This window comes from Crinia signifera, chromosome 5, assembly GCF_055691185.1.
Source record: "Crinia signifera chromosome 5, ASM5569118v1, whole genome shotgun sequence".
Lineage (NCBI taxonomy): Eukaryota > Metazoa > Chordata > Amphibia > Anura > Myobatrachidae > Crinia > Crinia signifera.
Genome location: NC_139221.1, coordinates 66,031,670 through 66,059,104, shown reverse-complemented (window position 1 = coordinate 66,059,104; position 27,435 = coordinate 66,031,670). Strand labels below are relative to the sequence as shown.

The 27,435-nt window shown below is 44.0% G+C and overlaps 1 protein-coding gene across 2 annotated transcripts in view; it reads left to right on the top strand.

Annotated features, from left to right (window-relative positions):
* MMP16 (matrix metallopeptidase 16) overlaps positions 1-27,167 on the top strand; it is a 184,070-nt gene extending 156,903 nt beyond the window's left edge. For both annotated transcript variants that reach the window (XM_083187385.1, XM_083187384.1), the window contains 4 exons: positions 9,487-9,625; positions 14,450-14,600; positions 20,954-21,069; positions 22,238-27,167. In XM_083187385.1, the coding sequence (XP_083043511.1) occupies positions 9,487-9,625; positions 14,450-14,600; positions 20,954-21,069; positions 22,238-22,572 (741 nt within the window). In that variant the 3' untranslated portion in view covers positions 22,573-27,167. The remainder of the gene's footprint in view (positions 1-9,486; positions 9,626-14,449; positions 14,601-20,953; positions 21,070-22,237) is intronic.
* Positions 27,168-27,435: the final 268 nt, after the last annotated feature.

Here is a 27,435-nt window from a genome sequence, read left to right as displayed (position 1 = left end):
ATTAGGTCGACACGGTTGGGTCGACATGGGACAAGGTCGACATGGATTAAGGTCGACAAATGCTTCCGGTCGACAGGTCGTTAGGCCGACATGGGTTTTTTACTGTTGTTTCACCCGACATGTGCCGACAGGCGGTATTTGATGCCCTACCATCCACTAGGGCGTGGTGGGAGAATAAATTAGTGTGCTGAGCGCAGCGAGGCACCGTGCCCGAAGCATGGCGAGCGATGCGAGGGGCCTGTGATTCACTTCCAACTGTGTCCATGTTGACTGTGTTGACATCCGGGTCGAAAAACAGTGAAAAAACCCATGTCGACCTAACAACCTGTCGACCTAACCCATGTCGACCTAAACCCATGTCGACCTAGACACCTGTCGACCTTCACCCATGTCGACCTAGAACCCTGTCGACCTTACCACCTGTCGAACCAACGGTGTTGACCTAATGACTGTCGACCTAACCATGGTCGATAAAACGATCCACACCCCGCACTGTAGTGTTGACAGTGGGTCAGATGTATCAAGCTTAAAAAAAAGTGGAGAGTGATAAACAACCAGCCAATCAGGTCCTACAGCTGTCAGGTTTCAAACCCAGCTTGTAACAGGACAGATACGAGCTGATTGGCTGGTTGTTTATAACTCTCCATTTTATCACTTTTTGAAGCTTGATACATTTGGCCCATTATGAGGTGGCCCCTATTCATTGGTAACCAAAGTGTGGCAAATATATGCTGCATTACAGGAGATGTGTGGCATATTGCATGAACTCGGTGACAGGAAGTGAGGTAGTTTAAGGTGCTATAAAAGTGCAGCAATCATGCATATCATAAAATGGTCTGCAACACTTAAATTGCTGGTTCAAAGCAGCGCGATGGGGGATGCGATGCATCCCCCTTTCTCCGTATGTACTACCGCTACATGCATATAGCTTTTTGCATAGAACAGCTGTGTTTTGTGTTGATAGGACTTCTGGGTTTAGGAGCCGAAACTCTATCTGCGCATGTGTCGAGTGACATGGGCGCCGTGGGGGGTGATGGGAGGGATCATGTTGGATCTCTCACAGCACGAAAGCACGATAGAAGCTCATAGGCTTCAATAGGGCAACGCCAATCTGTAGATGGTCTTGCCCACCGCATCCAAGCCTCATAATGGATTGCATTTCGGGCTTGGTGCATATGCAGAACACAGCCAAACCTGCGAAACTTTGCTGCATCTCGCCCAGAATCACAGGAGAACTCAGGTGTCGCCATTTCCAGTTGCATTAATCTAAAATGGCCACAGTGCCTCGCTACGCTTGGCACACTATTATATTCTCCCTCTTTGCCCACTCAGATGGTAAAGTATGAACAGGATTTAAAAAAAAACCTCATGTCGACCTTTTCAATGTGTCAACCTTTAGACCATCGACCTATTGACTGTCAACCTTGGTACAGTTGACCTATCGACCGTAAAATAGGCAGAGAAAAGGGAGGTTATGAAGATAATGCCTGAGTGATTTCCTTGCAGTCTTCTACCTAACATGAATGACTTGTACAGTTTGTTGGATTCACACACAGGATTAAGGCGACCAGTATAAAAGGGAATAATGTGCGTTCTATTTTGCTCATTGCCAAAGAGCTGTGATATATGTTTATAGCTATTTCTTGCAAGATCAGCGTGGTCATATCCGCATAGGCATGGCCAGTGGCGTAACTATAGCTCCGCAGCCCCCGCGGTGGCGGGGGGGCGCAGAAAAATTGGGGGCGCCGCCGGGGGGGCTGCGGGGCTATAGTTACCCGCGGTCTGCGTCTCGCACGGCTCTCTGTCGGGACCTTCCTGACGTCACGGTCCCGGCCGGCTCCTGCTGCAATGAAAACTGACAATTAGAAAATGGCTGCCCCCATACTGCAGACAGTTTTCTATCTGCAGTATGGGGGCAGCCATTTTCTAAGAGTCCGTTTTCATTGTAGCAGCAGGAGCCGGCCGGGACCGTGACGTCAGGAAGGTCCCGACAGAGAGCCGGGCGAGACGCAGACCGCAGGTAAGAAGGGGGGGCAGGTTAGGTGGGGGGCGCCGAATAAACGTGCGGCGGGGGGGGGGGGGGCGATAAATAGTTAGTTACGCCCCTGGGCATGGCCATTATTCTATGTGCATACCCCTCATAGCTGGACCCACAAGTTCACTTTGAGACCCTGCTTATCAATTGCTCCATCCTTGGGCCATAGGAAAACAGTAACACACAAATGGTACATAGCGGTATCAACATTTGTCTGATTGTTGCCAGTCACACTGGTTGTTATTTTCAAGTCTTGGATTTTTGAATTGTATTAAAAACAATTCATCATACAACCACAACATGCAGTAAAAGTTTTAATAACTCCTATAATATTTCATAGCAAGGCAGAATTATAAGCAAGATTTTTATTTCTAGCCGCACACACGCAGGCATCATGATTTCTCAGTATGGAGATAAAACACGCCGCATTTTACAAATCAATATTCAATTACTTATGGTTGCAATATTTCAGATTAATTAAGAATATTGATGTGTTGCTTTGGATCTGTGCATTAAAATTTCACTACTAAATTTGCAATGTAGTAAAGCCTAACTTATCACAGCATTTCATTTTGATAGTGGCTTTTTATATTCCTGAATGCTCAATGTGTCCCATTTTATAAATAATAAAATATAGGCACATTTAAATTCTTACTACTAGATACTAGTAAGCCTGCTCAAAGCAAATGCTTTGAAAGCTAGTCTGCTACCTTGTGATTACCTCTGTGTTTGTGCGTGTGTGAGAGAGAAGTTTCACTCGCTGCCAACAGATGACAGTGTTTCGAGGACACATAAACGGACACTAGACCTATATACAGATGATAGTTTTAGCCTTGTTAGGATTAAAAATGTGCAATAACTGTAACTGTTGCCATAAACACATCACTATAATTATTATTTTATTATACTTGTTTTAATTATTATTATTATTTTTTTTAAGTAAAAACTTTGGTACTCTTTACCTAGCACGGCGCCCACGATTTTGATCGTGGGCATCGCAGGTAAAAAAATCGCGGGCATCGCGGCCATTGAATGCACTAAAAATCGGGTGCGACGCGACCGACGCGATGCCCGCGATTTCCCATAGGGAACAATGTTAAATTTCTCAATTGACCCGATTTTACTGTTCAATGCCTCAATTGACACGATTTTTCCATAAGAACTAATGTTAAATGGCCCACAGAGGCCAAATAGGCACCCTGAAGTGTGAAATGGCCCCCACAATTGTTAACGCCACCCCACGATCAACGTCAACCCGAAGCGTGGCGAGCGCAGCGAGCCCCGCAAGGGGACGCGGATACCTTCACAGGTAAACGCGTCCCTTCGCGGGCTTCACAGGTATCCTCGTCCCCTCGCGGGGCTCGCTGCGCTCGCCACGCTTCAGGCGCGGTGGCTCGCTGCGCTCGCCACACTATTCTATTCTCAACTCCACGCCGACGTGGATAGTGGGGGTATGAAAAGGTCGTAGGACGCGTACCGCCGCCCCTCGCGGGCTCGCTGCGCTCGCCACGCTTCGGGTTCACGTTGATCGCGGGGTGGCGTTAACAATCGTGGGGGCCATTTCACACTTCAGGGTGGCTATTTGGCCTCTGTGGGCCATTTAACATTGATTCCTATGGAAAAATCGTGTCAATTGAGGCATTGAACAGAAAAATCGGGTCAATTGAGAAATTTAACATTGGTCCCTATGGGAAATCGCGGGCATCGCGTCGGTCGCGTCGCACCCGATTTTTTAGTGCATTCAATGCCCGCGATGACCGCGATGGGCGCCGTGCTAGGTAAAGAGTACCAAAACTTTTTATCCTCACATAAAGCCAGCAGTCTCTACAAAATGTGAAAGACCAGATACAAAGTCTTGAATAAAATGGGATACAGTACATAAAATATCCCTGCTGGTGGGTAGGCTGTTTTTTTTCCATCTGTGCAAGTCTAGGGCTTCCACTAATCTGCTAAAGAATCAGGCTGGAAGTGGTCATTGCTGACATCTGAGACCCACCCAAAAAAACGCCATTTTTCAAAAGCACACCCAAAAATTCCAAGTTTCTGCCACTAAACGCCATCTTCCTGTAACTCAAACCACACATTTTATGCAACTGCTATAACTATTATTATATAACTGAATGATCTATGCTAAATTAGGCCCTCATCTGTCAGACCAGCAGTAGGTCAGGGGATGGGGAGAGTGATCGTACTGATCATGCATCCTCGGATATACACACACACACACACACACACTTTGCATAGCCACCGCCCACTTCATGTAGCAACAAATGTAGTTTTTACACACTTTTTTAATGTTTTTGGTGTCATGATTAGGCCACACCCTCAGGCTATATAAATATACTCACTCATGAGTTTATCTTCTGACATGTAGGCATCAAGAGGCTTCAGAAACCCGCCAAACATGATCTCCAAAGACTGCATTTAAATGTCATCCAACACTTTTCCCTGCAAATACTGCCCAATTTCACACTTTGGCCCATGCATGTTCAACCTTGGTCCTCCAGCTGTTGTGAAACTACAATTCCCATCATGCCTTGCCACAGTTTTGCTATTAGGGAATGCTAAAACAAACTATGGCAGGGCATGCTGGGATGTGTAGTTTCACAACAACTGGAGGGCCACAGTTTGGACATGCCTGCTTTACCCCAAATATTGCCTCAATTTAAGTGCTGGATCGATTCATCTCCTCACATATCGCCTGTCTTGTGTTCATATTGGTTCTGGGTGAGGGGAGCCATCAACTCAAGAACAGTCAATAAAAACAGATGTTAAGGTTTATAAGTTGGCACCATAACGTGATACTAAAAGACTGACTACTGCTCATGCACTGTGGCATGGCACTACCAGCTTGCCCCGCAGGCTAAAATGTGCCAACCAGCCATTTGCGCCAGTTAATGGATGTGACCACCCAAAAGAGAAAAGGTGAAATAAAATTACAAATATTACAATGCAGAACAAATAGTATGTTTTATCTGTAACAGAGCGACATAAAATACTTGAGGAGAAAATATATTTAATGAACTATGAGGCACATAAAATATTGGCATTTGGCAAATATGGAACACCGATAGGAGCCCATCCCTGTGTTGTGTGAATTTAGTTTGGGGGGGTGCTCGAGTCCAAAATGAGTAAGTGGGTACGAACAGATGGAGAAGAGAGGAGAGGCATATGAAGTGATAGGTGAGAAGGGCTCAGGGCTGGTTCCAGAGGAGAAGCCAGCCCACAGTAACTGGACACACACAGTAGAATCTGGTTGAAGGGCCCTGGAGAAGGACTGGGTGGAAGGAATTGTGGGAGCAGCCAGAAAGTGTATTATATTGATCTTGACACTGCCCGTAGTGTCCGCAGTGATCCAGCTGTTTTATTGATTGTACCCCCTCCACATTACTGGGCCTATGATTATCACCCATCAGACCATAGTTGCCTACCCTCCTGCATTCTGCAGGAGACTCCCTGAAATAGCAGCAATCTCCCTCTCTCCCTCATTAGTCTAGCAATCTCCCTCATTTCACCTAGCCCACATTACACTGTTATTTTTGGGAAAAAAGGCATGAGAGACAGTTACATTTACATTGATACATCAGCAGCATTTCCCAGCACTTTACCAAGTATAGTAGCTCTTACTAACTGCTTTGGGGCGCATCTACATTTGGATATAAATCATTTTAGTAGATTCCTCTCAGGTGTAGCAGTACACACCCACACTTATAGGTGCCACATTCACAATCTCTTTTCACAATCTCTCCATATATGGAAGTAGACACGCCCTTTGGGTGGAGCATAACACGCCCCCTCAATGGGGCGCTGTGTAAAATTATATTACCATATATAATCTCCCTGAAACTAGTTTTCAAAAGTAGACAAGTATGCATCAGACGAATATCTGCTTTATGCCAAAATAAGATGCAATGGCTATTGAAAGTTAAATGACAATAGTGCAACAGTACAGGACATCATCCACTAGGTGGCAACTGTATGGATGACTCTTCTATTCTCTTTTTCACACCTTTTACAGCTGTGACCAGGGGGGGGGGGGGGGGTTTGGGGTGTGTATCCCCCTTAATACAGCTTTGCATTAATGTATGTACTTCAGAAAGCCGTGTAGCAACTGATCATACCTGAGAAAAAGCCAGTGCTGGACAGCAGACCAGGCAATATCAGCATTTAATGATGTGTTAGCTGGCCCGGCTCTTACAGGAAGTATTTGATGTTTCTTATGCTGTGTTTATTTTGTCTCGCATCTCCTGCCCAGGTAATGTCTCATTTATAAACAAACTATGATAGATTGTCTTATTCAAGAAAACACCATTCAATTGTATCCTACAGTGCTCTGCAAATAAAATGTGAAGCGAGAATGCAAAAAGGATATAAATAAGTAATACCCAAATTGTTTCTTCTCTAATGATCACTCCGATGGCCATACAGTAGATTAACACCCTTCTTAATGAGCTCCTTGCTTCAGTTGGGCCATTTGGTTCACTGACCATTTAACCGTAACACAGACCTGAGCAAATGACTGTGATTGCTGCTTATCCAAGTGATGTCTGATTGCTAAATGGGAAAAATCCATCATTATGGAATTACATAGCGGGATGCTATAACATTTTATGCCGTCCATAAATTACATGTTGTATCCTGAAATGTCGCTGCAATTGCACTGACGTATTTGCTTATTTACTGCCCGTATTATTTATAGCGTCTCATTCTGGCCAATGAGCTGTGCAGATTAGTTTATGTAGTAACGCAATTTACACACACACTTGCAGTAAGCTGCCAAGGAGACCACGTTTGAAATATTTAACAAAGTAATGCTCACTTGCAGAACTGCCAAACCAAACTAGGAATATATAACAAGTGTAATTGGCGATAAACCATAGGACAGTGTCAGATGGGCATGTCATCTCTTTTACAGCCAAAAACTCACAGAGCTTAACGGTAGCATTTTCCTACCTATAATTATCTTTGGAATTGTGGGGTGTTTTTTTTTAAGGAATACTCTTAGTACTGCTGAAGGATTACAATGTAAAGTTCTTTAAACTCACTCGCTACCAATTGTGCTGCACTTATGCTGCTTTCAGACCGCATAACTGGCTTTGACCCTGTATTTGAAAACGTTTCCAAAAACGGGTCTTCCAGGTAAAACCCCTTTCACACCGCATCTCTTAAACGGTATATTACCGTTTAAGTGCCGTTTTTTTTACACTGGCAGACCCGTTTTTGCAAACTTTCCAAATACAGGGTCAAAGCCAGTGCGGTCTTCAGCCCGCAGCTTGGGGTTAGGCACTTAGAAGGGGGGGTTAGGCTGTATGGCAGGGGGGTTAGGTTTGTGCAACAGAGTTATGGATAGGTACTAATGGAAAGGGTTATGGTCAGGCTACAGGGTGAGGGTTAGGCTGCGGGCCGGCATTGTTATTTTTAGGTGTGTCTACTTACTTGACCCCTGATGGGATTCCCTCTTTAGGCGTCGGTATTCTAAATGACAGCATCCCAAACGCTGGTTAGATGCACATAGCATCCTAATGAAAATCAGGCCCATTATGGGGTATATTCATTTGTCCTCTATGGCAGTGAACTGCCGGCGTTCTGACTTTATCTCCAGTGCCACATGCACATCATCATCGCTGGTTCTTCCTTGCACGCCATAGATGTGCACAGGACAATCTGGGATGCAGAGGTACTGTCATTATTGCTGATGCGTGCAGCTGATAATTGAGCTGGTGAGAATAAATAGGCGTGAAAACAGCATTTGCCTAATACTGTCAGGTGCTGGGTTGTGCTGATTACCTGAGCGGCCATGATGAACTGTAACACTAATGTACAAATTACACTAACCAGCCAGTCTTGTGTTAAACATTAAAACACAAATGCAACCTGTTACACAAATATTCTGTTTCCAAAGCAAGGATGTCATTAGTTTTTTTTGTCTCTCCCTTCCACAGAACACTTCCTTTTATTGTTGAATCTACAACCTTTTCATTCCCATCGTTTATAGAACAGGAACAGTGACCTTCTACGCTTTCCTCTGGGCTACAGATTTTAATCATGAGGCTATAAAATCAGGGGAAATGTATACTTACCGTGCTAATATGTTTTCGGTAGCATGTGACCTGACTTTCATGATAGTATCAGTAGACGACTTTTCTACACGTTGTAGACAATTAAGCGAATGAGCTAATTAAGAAAGAAGTGGAAAGGTCGTACTGTATTTATGAAAGGGATAGAAGCGATGGTTAGCTGGTATATACATATGTATGCGTGTAGGTATATTAAATATAAAGCTGGCCATACATTTGGGTGAAGTCACCGGCGATCCTGCTTGTGATGCCTGGGACCTTCCTGGGTTGCAGGATTGCATGCAATATATCGTATGCGGTCCTTTTGCATATGGTATATCGCATGCTATCCCAGCCAAGCCTGTCTGGTTTAGCTGTGATTCAACAGATATCTTCTGCAGCCAGTGCAACTCGCAGGCTCCGGTGCGCAAGGAGACTGCTCATTGATTCAGACCGATTTGGATGCTTTTTATTCAATTGATCAATCCAATCACATAAAAATCGTATGTATGTTGCCTAATGCATGGGCACCTTAAATCTCTCCAGCATTTGTGGGCTACATGCAAAAGCAGGCTGTATTTACCCTGCGTGCAGAACATAATACATTTATATGCATCCTGTGTATTAATACATGATTTGTTCCAAATACAAGATTACCAGTATGTATTGCTTTTATTCCCAACTCACAATAAGCACCATGGCCCTTATTCTGGTTGGTGCGATAATATCCGCGTGCGTTCGTGCCGCCGATGTTTTGTGTCTGCGCATGTGCAGAGGCGTCTCTGCGCATGTGCGAGCGGGGCGTACGGCCAAATCCCGCATGAAATGTGAACACTCCGAACAGGGGGTGGAGAGGGGCGTGAAGGGCTATTTGGGCTCATTACCATATGCATACGCCCCGCGTTTCATGGGCGTTCCCATGCAAACGCTGGGCGTATGTATGGTAATGCGGCCGTGACGCACGTGTAGGGGGCGGACATATGACATCGCCGGATGTCAGCTGCCCGCCCAGATCCCTGCTTTTGCACGGAGAAATGCCCGTGTGGTCTGAGGTTGCGGGAGCTGGTGGACCACTCGGTCCTGCATTCGATGGTCTGCGACCATCGAATGATAGGGGAGGTTCCCTGAGATGGAGGAGGCGTATTCCATGAAAAATACACGTGCGGTCCGTTCGGCCAGCTTCTTACCGCGTACGGACGGAGTTGGCGATCCATATGGAAGGCGGGGTTTCGCACGCACGGTCCTGGCCGCATATTCGGATCCGGCCGCACCGATCAGAATAAGGGCCCATATGTTTTTGTTGTATATCAATAACTAGAAATGAAATGTGTTTTCTTACTATACAGTTCCAGTGCTGTTTCATTGTGTAACCCAGTGATTCATCTTTATCTACAGGATCAATGGTTCTGGCGTGTTAGGAATAATAAAGTAATGGATGGATACCCTATGCAGATTACGTACTTCTGGAGGGGATTGCCCCCAAGCATTGATGCTGTTTACGAAAACAGTGAGGGGAATTTTGTCTTCTTTAAAGGTAAAACGCCTTATTCTTCTCATTATCTCCCTGTATATTGTGTTGCTTTGATCAGATACAACTACCGGGCTTCCAACACACAGGATAAAGATAAGGTCTCTCCCAAATCATTTGACATCTAAACCCCAGATTTGAAGATGTTGCTCGTAGTGCCCCAAATGTCACAACATGACTGACGTGCTGCAGGCATTTGAGGGGTGGTGACAGGCAGCGGTACAAAATAAAGAGGTGTTGTCGAGCCGGTTTCCTGGCCATGATGCAGTCAGTGGCGGTGTCTTTGGATACAGGGTCATTGGCTTCAGAGGCAGGAATCCCGGTCATCCCTAGAAACCTGACTATTACTCTCGGTCATTGGGTCGACCCAATGCATGTCAACCTAATATGGGTCGACCCAATGACCACAGAAAGTTGACATAGCTTAGGTCAATAGGGTTGGAAGGTGAACACAAGCATTAGGTCGACAATGGCTAGGTTGACATGAGTTTTTCACGTTTTTTTGTCGCAATTGTGGACATAGTTGACATGGACACCATCAAATTGTACCACGCCCCCTCACATGGCTCGCTACGCTCGTCACACTATTCTATTCTCCCTCCATGCCCTAGTGGATGGTAGGGCATGAAATACCGCTTCTCGGCACATGTTGACTGAAAAAAAACATGTCAACCTTTTTGACTGTCGACCTAGCCATTGTTGACCTAATGCTTGTGTCAACCTTCCAACCTTGTCGACCTTATCCATGTTGACCTATATCATGTGTCGACCTAAGCCATGTTGACCTTTAGTGGTAATCCAATGCATGTCGACCCAATATGGGTCAACCTTATGACCGTAAAACCTCAGATGACCAGTGTCCATGTGGATGATCCTCTACTGCAGTGATTGTCAACCTTCTTACCTTGCAGCATACGATTTTAAAATTGCCAAGGCACCCCATGAGATCCCCACAGGGCATCCCCACAGAAAAAAACAAACAAACCTATTGGCCCCCATATAACAAGCAATCACACTGGTCCCCACAGGTAACAAAAATAAATTACATTGGCCCTATACATGAAAATAAGAGACCAGTAGAAACCAGTTAAACTGGTGGTGGCTGTAAACTGGTTTGTGCATCTCTAGATGAGGGCACACTTGAGAACAGCTCAAGGCACACTAGTGTGCCACGGCATAGTAGTTGAAAAACTGCTCTACTGTGTTGCAGCAACTTTGTGATCTGTGACCATCTCTGATCAGGCCCTACAGTATGTCCAGTTCAGTGGCTGTCTGAATGGTTTGTGCACTAGAGAAGCTGCAAGCAGAGGGGATCGGCCTTAGTATATAGTGTCAGCAGAATTTCCACATTTCACACCTAAACCAAATTAAATGTAGCAAAACCTGAAACTAGCGAAGCTTTTTCATTGACTTGTCTTATGGGGCAGATTCCATTTAATGTTCGTGTTTCCAGCTTCTGTCGCTGTATTCTTTAAAAATGATCCATGTGACTCTAGCGTGCGGGGTCCATGTAAGTAGGATGAGAAATTGAGAGTCGCAAAAGGGTGAACATTGTCATTGGCAACAATACAACCTGAAAGGTATTATAACATTCCCAGAATAACATAGAAAGGTGAGGCGTGAAATGACAGCGGGGAACTGTTGTAGAAATTTGTTTAGAGGAATCAGATCTTGGAGAGAGTCGGATAACTGTAAATCCAGCAGCTCTTCGTATTCTCAGCCGTTGTCTCACCGCAGCTGGTGTGTAGCAGTCAGCATAACTAGATTCAGGTTATACTGCAATTTAATGCCCTACCGCTGTGTGCTTGACTTGGGTAATACAGTGAAAGCTGTGTACAGATGAGCAGGACGTCCAATCGTAGCTTGACCTGCAGCTAGCTTCCACACACCAGCTGCGCTTAGAGATAACAGCCGGGCATGAAAATCGCTTCTGAAATATCACCGGATGCACTGGCCACAGGCAATATATTGCTGACTTTTTTTTATTTAGGTAGAGAACCCCTTTAATAAATGTATAAGAAATGTATTACAGTGTAAGCTCTCATGGGAATGGAAATTTGATTGCGTTTGTGCCAGGCAGGGAAAACTTAAAGTACATCTCTTTGTATGGATATGTTATGTATAATAGCAGGAGCTGCCATTATAATTGGATTCCAAATAGGCAAAGAAGTACGGAACTCACAATTTGCAGGAAAGCATAAATATACGTCGATAGATTCAATTCTTCTTAACACAGAAAACACTTCTCAGTATGGAGCATGGCGGGAACTGAACATCTCATTTTGCACAGTTGAAACACAGATATAATGGAATTATCTATTGCATTGTATAAGCCTCTTCAGTGTAATGCAGGGTACACACCACGACGACCCGCTCACGATGCACATCGTGAGCGGGTCGTCAGTGTCTCGTCCGACACGGTGACGCGGGGGGGGCACGACCCGCTCACGATGTGCACCGTGAGCGGGTCCGATCCGATGGCGACCCGCACCCGGCTGTATGATCGTCATTCAGATCCTACCTGCAGCAGGTAGGATCTCAATAACGACCGACCGACCCGCGGGGCCGCGCATCGGATCGGTATCGGTCCACACCAGGACAGAAAAGGGCCCAATCACCACACAATCTACATCCAATTGGTCGGAATTGGATCTAGATTGAGGGGATCGGGCCCTAGTCGTCCTGGTGTGTACCCAGCATAACTCATAATATGCACCACCCAAGTTTTCACAATCATGACAGGGTCCTAACGTATAGGCACACTGGGCAGCTAGAGGGCAAAGCTAAAACTCAAATTTTTGTCAACCGGGGCAAAGCAGTCACATGGTGCAAATTTCATAGCTTTGCAAGTACAAGCCACCTGCCGCCCACGAATGTCATCGTACGCATGCTAATGGATGATTTGCATAACCATCCATCGGAGGCTTGCGCGCTGGGCCGAAATCATTTGATGGTCGCTGACCATCGAATCATTACTCAAGTGTTCGCAAATCTAAGTCACTCTCTGGCGACTCAGATTTGCGGGTCCCTGTCACGTCAAAAGGGCGATAGCTGACATCCGGTGATGTCAGATGCCCACCCACGTCACGGCGCCATTAGCATAGCAATGCCCATAATTTGCATGGCAACGCCCATGAAACGCCCGTGCCTGACGCCTCTGCCAGCACTGCTCCGTGCTAACGGTCTGGGCGACTATACAAGTCACCGCGTCCATTCTTGGACATAGCCTGCACATGAGCATAAATGCTTATGCGCAGGCGCAGAACCTCAACATCGCTCCCCGTGCGAACAAATCATAATGACTTCCTTTCTGTATTTGTGTGTGACTGAGTATGTATTTGAAGCACAAAGGAACTTGACATGGAAACAAATAAGGTCCACTGCATCATAACACTTTGTATGCAGATTCAGAGACTCAGTCGCACACAGATATACAAGTGTCACATATCAAATTAATCAGCACAGTCTCTTTGTGCGTCACTATTATCAGCAAAGAAGATACAAAAAGATGCTAGTGGGACCGGGCAAGTAAGGCTATTTTGTGCAACTGGATTAAAGATGTATTAGGTCACCACTCTCCATACAGTATAGCGGGAAGAGGGTGGGGCAGAGTGGTTTCAGGGACGGAAAGAGTGGAGGGGGCAGAGAGAGGAGAATGTGTGGAACTCTAGTAAATAAAGAATCCCTAATTATTATTTTTGTTAAGGTCAGTTTGTTAAATCTTGCTCTCTTTGGCTCACTGAATATTGCTTAGCAGTAACATTCAATATACTAAGTATATTTCTATGCTCACATGCTGCTGATGCTCAGCACAGTGTGTTCCCAAACCATCGGGAAGAGACTCCTTCCTTTTATCCCGTCAGACCTAACAGTATATGTGTATCACAAAACATCAGCCGTCATATAATGGAGCTGTGATCTAAGGAGAGAATTGAGCTGCTAGTGATATCTGTATTGGCAAACTGAATTGAGTTAAATTGGAAAATGTTGAGGTTGGCGAGCGTAGGTCCGTTCTTTAACCAGTTTAGCAAAATGGAAAAGCAATATGAAAGCTGCAATTTACAGCGGCTCAGCCAATAGAGGATTTGTCTGAATTCCAATTCTCTCTATCTCTATTGTCTAAATAGAATATGGTAAAATCTTATAACATTTTAGCATAGTCCTCAGTGTATGTGTATTGGGCATTTTCCCCCACTGCATATATGTAAATTGGGTACTTGTGTATGCGCAGTCTAATCCCGAAATCGCGGGATTGGAAACTCCAATTTTGGGATTGAAATCCCGGGGTTTTTAGGGGCCAAATCCCGGGATCCCGACGATAAAAGGATTGGCCACACTACAAGGGACTGACCATGCCGCTGCAGCTCTGGGTGTAAACGCTTGGAGCTATTCAGTTGCTTGACAATTTCCACGACTGGTAAGCTCACAGCTGACCCGTGTTAACCCATAGCTCACAGGATAAGTGACGTTTCAACTTTACCCATTTTGCTGGTACAGTACCATTTTTTTTATATACTTTCGAGCGGTCTGTGAAAACTCACCTCATTAGGCAAGATCACCAATTTCACATAACCTCCATAGGCTATCTTACTGCTCTGCTCTGCACAAGTAATTTTGGGATTTGGTGGATTCCGCGCTAGATTTTAGCTGCTCTTATAGATTAAACAGATTTGGTAGTGGGAAAAGAGCGCTTAAAGGGATGTACTGCACAAGTAACTCATTATTTATATATGTTCACGTTCAACTCTCACGCAACCCACTAGCCTTTATAAACCACTTCGGAACAAATGATTACTATAATTAGTTACAGCTTCTCTTTTTATTTTCCAGGTAACAAATATTGGGTGTTTAAAGATACAACATTGCAACCTGGTTACCCTCATGACTTGATTCATCTAGGACACGGCATCCCCTCTCATGGTATAGACACTGCTGTTTGGTGGGAAGATGTTGGGAAAACATATTTCTTCAAAGGTGACAGGTGAGTAGAAAATAAGGTTTTGTCTAACTCTGTGTTTCCCAGCGTTGGTCCTCAGGGCACAGTTCAGGTTAATGATATTGAGGCTTGGACACCGATGGCTTTAACAAAATAACCGAGGTACTAAACTAGTTCAAGTTACAGATGAAGCACAAGGGAACCTAGCGTGAAAACAGCCATGGCCACTGTTTCATAGCACTTCGTATACAGATTAAGACTTATTCCCACACAGCTGTAGTGTTGCTTATCAGATTAATCAGTACAGTCTTGTGAAGTGGTTTTGTTGCATCACATTGTGACTAATACCCCTTTTCCAATAGCAAAAATAACCAGTTTTTTTTACATTGGGACGTGCATTGATCAGTGTTATTTTCTAGTGGAAAAGCATCCGAGGCAAAATCCTGGGATGACTGACCTGGGCAGAGCCGGATTAAAGGGGGGGGGGGGAGTGGGTCATTACCCCTGGACCCCCCTCTAGCTAGGGTGGTTGGCATGTTTTTTTATTTTTATTTAAAAAATAAAATAAACTTAGCTGAGGGTTTTGTTCATGGGAGTGGGGTAATTCTGCAGTTTCACCTATCTGCCAATTTGACAATGATTAATAGTGCTGAGCATCGGGTGCCAAGGCACAAGTGTGCAGTGCATTACTGGGAGTTGACTAAGTCCCATGACACTTTCCACAAGAGAGCAGAGGCTGAGAGGTTTGTGCTGAGCTCTGATTGGTGGAGCTCATTACATGCTCCTCAGACCCATGGAGGACAGCAGCAGCAGCCTAGTCATGGGAGGGTTTTTAATCAGAGGCAGCACTGAGCCTGTGAGGTCTCCTACAGAGTAAGGTGCAGAGGGACAAACACAGGTTTTTCATGTGGTATGTATGTATGTGTGTATATGTGTATATATATATATATATATATATATATATATATATATATCCCTGCAGTTACCCATTGACCGAGTTTATACTGCCTTTACTCTGTGTTTTGACAGTGTAATATTCTCCCATGCAGTTTGCAGCCAGTAATGACAAGTGCAAGGGGGTCCCCCCTGTCTAAAGTGTCCCGGGCCCCTCAAGGCTTAATCTGGCACTGGACCCAGGTAGTTACCTGGGTTGGACTGGGATGCTCCCGGGTCAAGGTGTAGTGGAAATGGGTAACCCGGTTCACTGTAATGTAAAGCCACAGCTGGGAGATGCTCTCATCTACTAACGCCACCCTGGTCCCGATTACGTCACCCACCTGGCATCATGCCAGGTCAGGATTTTAGTGGGAAAGGGTTAGAAAACTGGGTCGCACCCGGGTACTTTGTATTTTGTACCCAGGTGAGCAGAACTCAGTTGTTCAACGGTAGGCTTTCCAGGTAGCTGCAGCTGCTAGGTGGTGAACAAGCCTCCCAATTACTGCTGGAAAAAAAAGTTTAAATGAAAAGAGGGTGAGGGATGTGATGCAAACATTTATTAGTGGATGGGGTGCCGGGCGGCTCCCCGACAGTCGGGATTCCGACAGTCATTACTCCGACGTCGGAGGGGCAGCGTGGGGGGCTTCATTGTGCTCCCCCCACTGTGCAGTCGGGATTCCGACATCGGAGTAATGACTGTCGGAATCCCGACTGTCGGTGTGTTATACCACACCCAGTGGATGATCATGTGACCATTTGAGTCTGACTCTCAGGCAGATTGTCCTCTGGAAAATGTAGCATCTGTGTCTGCTATTGATACTGTCCTGCTCTCCTCTTTTGACAGGAGAATGGAAACAGAAAGGCCAGGAATAAGCTTGTGTTATTGTCTCCTGACAATTCTTCTTCAGAGAATGTAATATATAAAAAAAAGTTTGTGATGAGACTTAAGGCCCGTACACACTCGGCGACTTTGAGCTGAAAGTCACTCAAAACAGCAGGTTTGAGCGGCTTTCAGCTAAGCTGCCCAGTGTGTATTCCCCGGCGATGAGCGGTGAACGCTGCTGCGCACTCCTGCATCATCACCGGGAAAGCCGTTACACCACTGATTACACCAGCAGATGAGCGACTTTCAGGATGGCTTTGCATAGCCCTCCGTTATGTAATGCCGTCCTCCCCCCTCTGTCGGCCCGGGAGAAAGCCGCTCAGTGTGTATGCAAAAGTGTGTAAACAAAAACCTTGATGGAAGTTAGTAGGGTACAGTACAATTTTAATTTTCTCTAAACTGGCAAATAAAACATTGTTTTTTATTTTAAGGCCCTTTTTTCACCTTTTTTAGGGGTATATTCAATAGAGGTCGAAACTGCCGTCTTGCCGAAAAGACGGCAGTTTTCAACATAAATACATCGGAAGGGGTTCCGGTCTATTCAATCTTATCCTTTTTTTCGGCATGTCGAAATGTTTTGGCTGTGTTTCTGTCATTCTCATTCCGGCATAACAAGATGCTGGATTGAGGCAGGGAGGACGGCGCCATGTGAGCAGCAGCAGCTTACACAGCGCTGTCCTCCTGTATGCTGCGGCCCGCAACCTCACGCCGCTCCGACACCCTCCTACCGACTCCAGTACAAACCTGCCGCCGAGCCGGGTGAGAGCAGCTCACCCAGCTCCATCCAGGCTCCGTCTCGGGTCCCCGCTACCTCGCGCTATCTCGCGCTGCCTTACACCGTCTTCCGCTGCCGTGCTCACCCCGTCCGAGCGCCGTGTCAATCATCGGCCATTATCTGACATCCGGATTTGGCCGCTGAATTGAATAATGGATGCCGGATCCATTCTGGCAAAAGAATGTCGGAATGGATCCGGCATCAATTGAATATAATCCTAAGTATGATCTACAGTATAAAGAACAGATAACAATAAGCAAAGAACGATGTGTCTTGTATAAATTAAATATTATTTATGGTACTTGTTTCCTAGCACGGCCACAACGATCATAATCGCGGTCATCGGGGGTAAAATCGCGGGCATCGCATGCGCAAAAAAATCGGGTGCGATGGGCCAGACGTGATGCCCGCGATTTCCCCATAGAGAACAATGTTAAATGCCTCAATTTACCCGCGATGACCACGATTTCCCATAGGAAACAATGTGAAATGGCTCAATTTACCCAAATTATCATAGGAACAATGGTAAATGGGCCAAAAACACCCCTGAACATTGAAATGTCCCCCCAAAAGTAGTTTACGCCACCACGTGATCAACGTGAACCCGAAGCGTGGCGAGCGCAGCGAGCCCGCGAGGGGCGGCGGTACGCGTCCTCCGACCTTTTCATACCCCTACTATCCACTAGGGCGTGGAGTGAGAATAGAATAGTGTGGCGAGCCACCGAGCCCGAAGCGTGGCGAGCGGAAGCGGATACCTGTGAAGCCCGCGAAGGGACGCGTTTACCTGTGAAGGTATCCGCGTCCCCTCGCGGGGCTCGCTGCGCTCGCCACGCTTCGGGCTCGGTGGCTCGCTGCGCTCGCCACACTATTCTATTCTCACTCCACGCCCTAGTGGATAGTGGGGGTATGAAAAGGTCGGAGGACGCGTACCGCCGCCCCTCGCGGACTCGCTGCGCTCGCCACGCTTCGGGTTCACGTTCATCGCGGGGTGGCGTGAACTACTTTTGGGGGGACATTTCACTGGTCAGGGGTTTTTTTTGGGCTTTCCGTTTACCATTCTTCCCTATGATGATTTGGGTAAATTGACCTATTTAACATTGTTTCCTATGGGAAATCGGGGTCATCGCGGGTAAATTGAGGCATTTAACATTGTTCCCTATGGGGAAATCGCGGCCATCGCGGGTGGACCATTTAAGCATTTTTAGGCGCACACGACGCGACCGACCTGATTTTTCACTGTTTTCAATGCATTTCAATGGAAAAATCGGGGGCATCGCGTCGGTCGCGTCGTAGGCCACTAAAATTACCCCCGATGGCCAAGATTTGTGGCCGTGCTAGGAAACAAGTACCTTATTTATTAATATAGTATATTTCTAGAGATGTAAAAGCAGATACTGCTAATGGCAATTAGGAAAGCTAGTTGTCACCAATGGCTTAGCCAATATTCCTTTAAATGCAGATTACTAATTCTCCTTCTCTTCCTCCTCCTCCTCCTCCTCCCTCCCAGCTGCACGGTGTAGGCAGAAGAGTATAACATTTGCCTAAGCATGGACATATGCACCCTCTATAACAAAACCTGCCCGGCACTTCTCTACAGTTCATAGACAACTGTGTGTGGTATGATATTGTTATAGTGTAATCCAAGGCTGACATATGGGACAGGATAATATTAAATCTCTTCATTAAATCAAGTTGTTCCGTGCAACACCCAGATGTCTTGATTTAGCTTCCATCTAAAGTAATAAGCATTTATTGGCATATGAAGTAGCTATCTATGTAGTTGTTGATTCATTTTGAAGAGTCATTATGATGGATATAATTATTCTCTAGTTCTAATTATCATACTCAGCAATCACGCACTTTCCATAAATAGGATGCAGCAGCAAAGGAGGCTGTAAAGAATAATTCAACTCATCAGAGTGCCAGCCTGTAGGAATGATGGATCCCTCTCAGCCAATGTGAAAGCCTTTCCCAGGAGACATAGGTCTTTTAGCAGAGATAATATCATTGCATGGGTTTAGTGCAATACAATCTGCGGAGAAGCTGTTGTAACTCATGCATAATGTGTTTAATTAAAGTGCACCAAACACCTATCTTCTGCGGGCGATAGTCATAAGAATGTGGAACTTTAGACCTAAGGGGGCCTGATTTTGAGCCCCACGCAATCCTTAGGTAATACCGATGTTCATGCTGTTGAGTAAAGGTTTGCTACTGCACATGCGTTACTCCAAGTGTATGCACAAAGGCGCTGTTGTGATAGAGCTACAGTGTCAGAAATGGAAAGGGCGTTCCTGGGCGATAACTGGTACGGCTACTAGTGCAAGCAAAAACTGGGTTTTAAGTGTGCTATGGGAGTGTAACCATGCAAGCTGCTGCATTTACAGACACAAGTATAGTAGGATCATGGTCAGACAGGGAAAGTACAACTGCTATAGGGCCTATCTTGGCGACAGTTAGTATATAAGGCTGCACCAATCAGTATTACATAGGTGCTAAAAGAAGGCATCTCACTCCTTGCACATTGGCTGTATGGATGTGCATATACTGTAGGAAGGAGTTTAGCAGCATTTATATAAAGTCATAGACAGGCGACCCAAGAAAACACTGCTACATACACTTCAGAATCAGGCTCAAGATGTCATTTAAATGGGAAATACTGTATAAGGGTAAAAAAAGACTTTATGTTGTGCATTACTTTCTGTTCATTAATATAATGATCTGTTCCTTTTCTGGAACATTAGAATATATTTTTTTCAAAGCTGTTATATTTTATAGACTTTGAGTTGTTGGTGATATTGCGTGATAACTGTGCTGTAGATAATTGTTGCTAATTGTGGTCTATGGACATCAGCAGTGACACCTACTAGTCTGGGATTACTCCAAAATTTAGGCTGCACTAAGGGGGTTATTCTAGTTGATTCTCAAGTGCGAGTCTACCAGATGCCGCCCTGTGAATGCTGGTCCGCCTGCCACCCCCACACGCACACACGCCGCATTCATGTGCACTGACTGCGAATAGATGTTGAACATAAACATCCGTTTGCAGGATAGAGGGAAACTTCCACAACATCGATGGTCGCCGAGATATGCGTGGACATTCGGCAGGAAGTGGGCGGGCAGCTGACATGGGGTGATGTCAGCTGCCCTGCACCCACAACAGGTGTCGACCTCCATGGGAATGCCCAGCGTTTTCATAGGAAGGCCCGTTAAATGCTGGACATCCCCAGCCAGACTATTCTCTGTGGCCGCACGCACCTGGCATATGCACAGAAATGCAGCTGTGCATGCGCATACTGCATTATAAACATCGGCCCCAGTGTGAAAAAACGGTCCATGCGAACGGACCAGAATAGCCCCCTAAATTCTTTAGTGAACAATGATTCCATATGCATGTGAATAGGGATGGTCTTTTGGGTGGTAGACAGTTCTACCATCACAGCAAGTGCATGTACATACATAACTATGGCGCGCCAAAGACCACCATGCAATCACACCAAGTGCCTGTACATACATAGCTTTGGATCTCAAAATAACTTAGTGAACCATAATTTTCTTAGCATACAGCTCTTTGGTACCTTGCTGGCCCTGACTATGAGGCCTTACGCTAATAGAGAAATATATATATATATAGACATACAGTATACGGCTGATTGACTGCTATAATCAAGATACTATGGCACTTTATGAAGAGTATTTTGGTGTTTGTTCCCCAGTAGTACTCTGTTGTGATAATGGAAAGGCGTAGAGTGCCTACAGATTGTTCTAGGGTATCTGTGAAATAAAGAATATATCACTGTATTTTAGGTACTGGAGATATAATGAAGAAATGAGATTTATGGATCCGGGTTATCCAAAGTTAATTACAATATGGAAAGGAATACCAGAATCACCTCAAGGAGCCTTTGTTGACAAAGAAAATGGTAGGTACCAACCTAAAATTATAACTTTCCTGTTCTCACTACCTTTTATTTTTAAGTATATGGGGGAGATTTGTCAAAGCTTGGGAAAAGAGTGGAGAGATTAAGGGGCCTATTCACTAAGCCTTGGAGAGAAATACAGTAGAGAGAGAGAGAGATAAAGTAACAACCAGTCAGTTCCTATTTTGTTCAAGTACAGCCTGTAACATTGCAGATAGGCGCTGACTGGCAGGTACTGCATTGCTCACCAATGCTTAGTAATAGACCACAAAATACCAGCCAATCAGCTCCTGATTTTTCAAATATAGCTTGCAAAAATGTCAACTAGAAGCATATTAGTATCTTCTCTCTCTTCGATTTATCTCTCTCTCTCTCTCTCTCTCTCTCTCACTCTCTGGGCCTTATTCTGATCTGTGCGGCCAGATCAGAATATGCGGCCAGGACCGTGCAGGCGAATCCCCGCCTTCCATACGGATCGCCACCTCCGTCCGTACGCGGATATGTGGCGGTCCGCATGAAAGTGGACGGGGATACGCCTCCTCCATCTTGGGAGCAGCCCCTGCATTCGATGGTCGCCGAACATCGAATGCAGGGCCGCACGCTCCACCAGCGCCCGCCACCCTAGACCACACGGACACTTGTCCGTATGAAATCATGTATGGGGGCGGGCAGCTGACATCCGGCGATGTCAGATGCCCGCCCCCTACACATGCGTCACGGCTTCATTACCATGCATACGCCCTGCGTTTGCATGGGAACGCCCATGAAACGCGGGGCGTATGCATAGGGTAATGAGGCTAAGTAGCCCTTCACGCCCCTCTCCGCCCCCTGTGCGGCATCTAAAGAATACGTGCGGCGAAACCGCTTGCACATGCGCAGAGTGACCTCTGCACATGCGCAGTGGAAAACCATCGGCGGTACGACCGCATGCGGAAAAATCCGCACCGATCAGAATAAGGGCCTCTATGCTACATCTCCCCCTTTGGCAGAATGCAGTTTATAAACACATGTAGATCATATTCATGCATCCAAAGCCATGAAGAACTTGGCTGATGGACTTTATTTAACCTATACCTTCATAACAAATAATTCTATTATTTATATCTAATAAAGCTAAATGTATTTATGTGAGTATTGTGTTCTAAAATGTTCTGTTAATTACCCAATTCAGGTTTCACCTACTTTTATAAAGGAAAAGAATACTGGAAATTCCACAACCAGAAACTCAGAGTGGAACCTGGATATCCACGGTCTATCCTTAAAGATTTCATGGGATGCGACAGTCCAGTTGACCGAGATAAAGATCGAACCAGTACTCAAGATGACGTAGACATTGTCATGAAGCTGGACAACACAGCCAGCACTGTGAAAGCCATAGCCATTGTCATCCCCTGCATCCTGGCCCTGTGCCTCCTTGTTTTGGTTTACACTGTGTTTCAATTCAAAAGGAAAGGCACACCCCGACACATACTGTACTGTAAACGCTCTATGCAAGAGTGGGTGTGATGTAGGCATTCTTCTCATCAAAATTTGAGGTTACTTGAGATTCACCATCAGAGCTATTATGCTGTTGCCTAGCAACACACAGGCATCTGTGAGGCAGGGTCATTGGCTGATCTTTACAAACCCAAGAGGTTTTGTGTCCTGCACTTAAGTGAGGATTCAATCATCTGGGGAGCTTCCATGAGACACAGTTTATGCCGATCCTCCAGTTCTTTTTTTAATTCTATTTCATTCAGTTTTAGGCCTTTCCGCTGCACTCTGGAGGTGGAGTTTGCTTCCAGGAGCAACAACGAAGACGGCCAATAAAAATATTTTCCTGAAATAGTGAAGATTTTTTTTTTTAATACTGATTTTTTTTTTTTTTTTCATATTTTTATTTGGGGAATATTCCAGATCCCTTTGCTAAGATAAGTGCTGCAAGGTGCAAGCAACAAATTCAACATGCAAATCACCCATCATGAACCGTCAGGAGTGTGTAGACCCAAAACAGCTTTGTTTCCAAAGAGGATTGATGCTCTGCCTGCTACGGAAAGATGCCCACAATAAACTTGTGGGAGAACAAAGTTACGTGGGACCTTGAGACTATGCGGACAGCCTTTTTCTCCAACAAACAAGGGGCCAAAATATCTGCAATATAGTAACAGCCTTAATGATCGATTCATTTTGTGTTTTATACAACTTTTTCTGAGCTTTGTCCAAAATGTTTTAACACATTTATAGTCATTAATATACTGAACAAAAACTTTTTTTTTCTTGCTTTATTTTGTTTACTTTTTCCATCATAATATTAGATCAAGCTGGGTTCAGCTGCCTGGTCTGACAGGAAGACTCATTTGAAAGCCTGGCAGGAATCAAAATGTCTCCGAAGCGGATAGCAATGAACTGCGGCAAAATGGCCGTCCTGTTGTGAAGAAAATTGCTACGAGTATTATGTTTGTGTAACCCTTTGAGGACTATTGTATCAGTTTTCAGATTCTGAAGGACTGTGCTTGCTTGTCATTAAATAATATGAATGTGCAGACAAATTGAAATATACAGTACACAGTATTTTGATAAAATAATTACTCAACAGCTTCTAAAATGTTTTTTTTTTTTTGTAGAACAGAGAGGTCTAAGGGAGAACATGCAACGTCAGTTACGGTTCATTATAAATAAAAATAGGCTAAATAAAGATAAAAATGGAGACAGAAGGCAATATATTAGCGTTTCTATAGAGGGATCTACTGTATGTCCAAATGATATTGCACGAAAACATAAATTGCCTTATATGAGTACATCCAGGTACTTATGATATCGAAACTAGAGGAGAATCTGAATACTGCATGTACCGCAATATCATGTCCTCAAACTGCATGTTCACTGTAGTTCTCAAAGGGTAAGGAAGTGACCCCTGACCCTATTAAGGGCAGTATCGGAGAGGGATGAGCACCAAAACGTTTCCTTGTAAAGTATATTGAATAGGAGGAGCGCACTCGTAATTTCCTTTGGACTTGCGTAGTCGGGTCTCTGGCTTTCTTTTTATAGTAGTTCATTTTTACCTGGAGAAAAGTCAGCAACTGACTACTCTAGAATTAAGAAAGAAAAAAAGTTTTTTGCAGTGTTATACATTTACCAGCACTATGCTATGAACATGTAATGGCGGGAAAACTGAATGCGGTCGTTGGCTTCTTCTGAAAGTCAGTGTGTAGGGGAATAACTGTTCTATGGTAACAGTATGCCTTTAACCCATAGTGTGTCCTGTTGACTGTCATTAATAAGTTAAACAATGTCTTTTTATACAAAGCTTGCTGTGTTAAGCAGAATATTCTTCTTGCTGTTTGTGCCCTTTGACCTTAAGCTCAAATTAACAAGGGAAACTGCTATTTAAGGTGTATGGAGAATGCAAGTTGTTGTTACATTTCATTTTTGTTCCCTCCCAAATAAAGTTTCTTTGGTAAAGTTGTAACAAGTGCATTGTGGGTACAGACTCACACCTCCCTTTGATGTTCCTGTTCACCAAGTACATTGCTTCCTAGTATGATTTGTACACATAAACCTATGTGAGCATACCACACATAGCACACAGTATCACTGCCTCAACACTGGCAAAAATAAAAGTGAAGGCTACCGAATAGAAACAACACCACCACCACTGCGTGATTAGCATTTAATTTCCAAATTACAAAAAACTGGCAACCATTAGCATTCTAGCTGACACAGAACTACATTACCCAAGAAACTTTTTGTAGCAGACAGTGTAGCCTGGAGAGAATACCGGGACGTGTACGGTAGTTGAACAAGAGTTAAAGAACTGAAGGAGGTTTTTAAAACAGTTGCATAATTTTTGTGCACTAATATGTCAATAAAGTTTTAGCATTCAAAATGGTGTTTCCTATTATTTGGGGTGACCTAGTTACTGACAAATCTGGAAATATCTGAAAATGCCCATGCATCTATTGTTGGTCTGAAAGTAGGAATCCCTTCTAGTTTATGAATACTGGCTATTATAGATATGCCTGTTATTTGTTGTTGTTGTAGAAGCGATGTACTATTGGTCTATATGTACAGTAGGGGAAAGTACTAAACTACCATTTTCAGATTTGCACACAAGGTAACTTTAAGCATTGTGCTGTCTACTCCCATTGAATTATTGCCAATTTAAATGCAGAAATATAAAAGTATTTTTGAATTTTGTTACAAAATGCATAATTACACATATAATTAATGTATTTAGCTATGTATAATATAAGTGTAGCTCATGGTAAAGTAAATGCTACTGACATATCTAGGATGTCTTTGTGCTACAGAAATCTACAATCGGAATCCCATGTGCTAGATTGTTATAAAACAGTCCCACAGTTTCCTAATGGAATCTGTCTTCTGGTATGTTCACTTGCTTAGGATCCAGCCTCCTGATGTACCTGGAACAGTAGGAACCTATGTCTATAAATGTGTGGCTACATACTGTACACACTGGCGTTAAGATGATTTTCTGATGCAAGTTAAGCCAATATACACAGATATCACTGGTTGTACCAAATAATATGCGTTTAACTTGCAACACGCTGTAGTGCTTTTTTTAACATCTCTTTCTCCAATGCATTAAGTATACGCATTTGAAAGTTTACATCCCATGTTGAAAACTCCAGTGTGTAGGTACTACAACCTTACTAGTGTTCATTCTAGCACCTGCTATCTTTGAAAATCCACGCAGTTCACGCAGTTCCTCTTCCCTGCCTGGGGTGTCGCTGTCTGCTGTGGTGTTTCTAGCACAGGTCTGGTAGGCATATCAGTGCTGATATACAGACCACACTGTTCTAGAAGCACTACAGCAGAGAGCGACACCCCAGGCAGGGAAGAGGAACTGCATGGGTTTTCAAAGATAGAATGAACTCTACTTACTGTATGTTGGCAAGCAAATCCTGTGCAATCCTCACATTCCCAGATTTTATTTTATTAAAGATGCATGTATCCTACAAGCCTGCATCTCACCCCTTAGGGAAGAGATACAGCTAGGCTCTTAATAAAAGTGATATGGATTTTCAGAGTGAATACACACATCTTACTTTATTAATAAAAGAAATCACAGCCTGAAGCATATGTATAAATAAAATAAAAACACAGTATTTTTTAGTCTTTAACATAAAATAATAAATCAAAGCTATAAAGATCACAAAAGATCAATATACAGAAATTGTTACGTTCTATAAAATACAGAATATGGAATGAAAAGATTCTCCGTTATTTACATTATACACTAAAATGTTGACACTAGTTTTCCTGTACCAGATATGTTTTATTTTTGTGTCACGTAGGGTCCGGTAGATATAATATTCTATTTTGCTTTTATTGACAAACACAAAACTTGTTTTGTGTGCAAATGCGAAGTTGAATAATTGGTGCTAATGTGTATCAAGACTGTGACATATAACCGGGCAAATGTTTGTAGTGCTTAGACTAACTATATACATTGGTTATTTGTAATCAATGCCTAAACAATATGTTATTTACACAAGTTGTATTTTAATACCTGAAGTTATTGCACAGGAACAAAAAAAAAAAGAGGTTACATTTATTTTAAGAAAAAATAAAGAAATGACAGAGAGTCGTCTAAACCCCATAAATAATCAAAGTAAAGGGGGCATAATTTTTTTTTATTAGTAATATTATGCTAATTATTTTAATGTATTGTATACCATAAAACATGACTTTAATTTTTTTTTCTCCATTGAAAGACGTGTTTACAATGCTTTATCTCTTTGACTGCATCATTCCTAAAATATAAAAAAAATATAAAAAAATCAATGTTAGCACAGGTTTCAACAGCCGGAACTGTTATTCACTACAATTTGATTGCAACCCCCTGTGCTACAGGATGCATTTTGTTCCGTTCCAGCAGTCAAAGTGGTAAAGACTGTGCAGTGATCCATTTCTATTTATTAATATTTATTTTGTGTTTCTCTTGAGGAGGGCTGGTTGGGGGTGGGGCAGTTATTGTCTGCTGTAAGTGTCTTAAGGGAAGGGTCAATGGCTTTTTATACTATTGCATCTTCTGTAATTACCATTGTTTTATTGTGTTGTAATTAAAAATACAAATAAAGCTGCAAATAAATAGCTAATGAGATCCTTGTATTTGTCCTTTACATTTTCTCTCCTAATTGTCAGGTATAATAGTTATGCTGAGAGGACTTTATACAGTAGTTCTCTAAACAAAGGTCAGTTGCTGAATGATCCTGGATTCTTTGGGGCTTACACATGGGGAGATTTTTTTAGCAGTGCTACCGCAGATCGCTCCGCGCACAGTGCTGCAGAGGGATCAGGGCCGACGCCACCACTAGGCAGCTCTAGGCATTTGCCTAGGGTGCCGGCACCTGAAGGGCGGCAGTT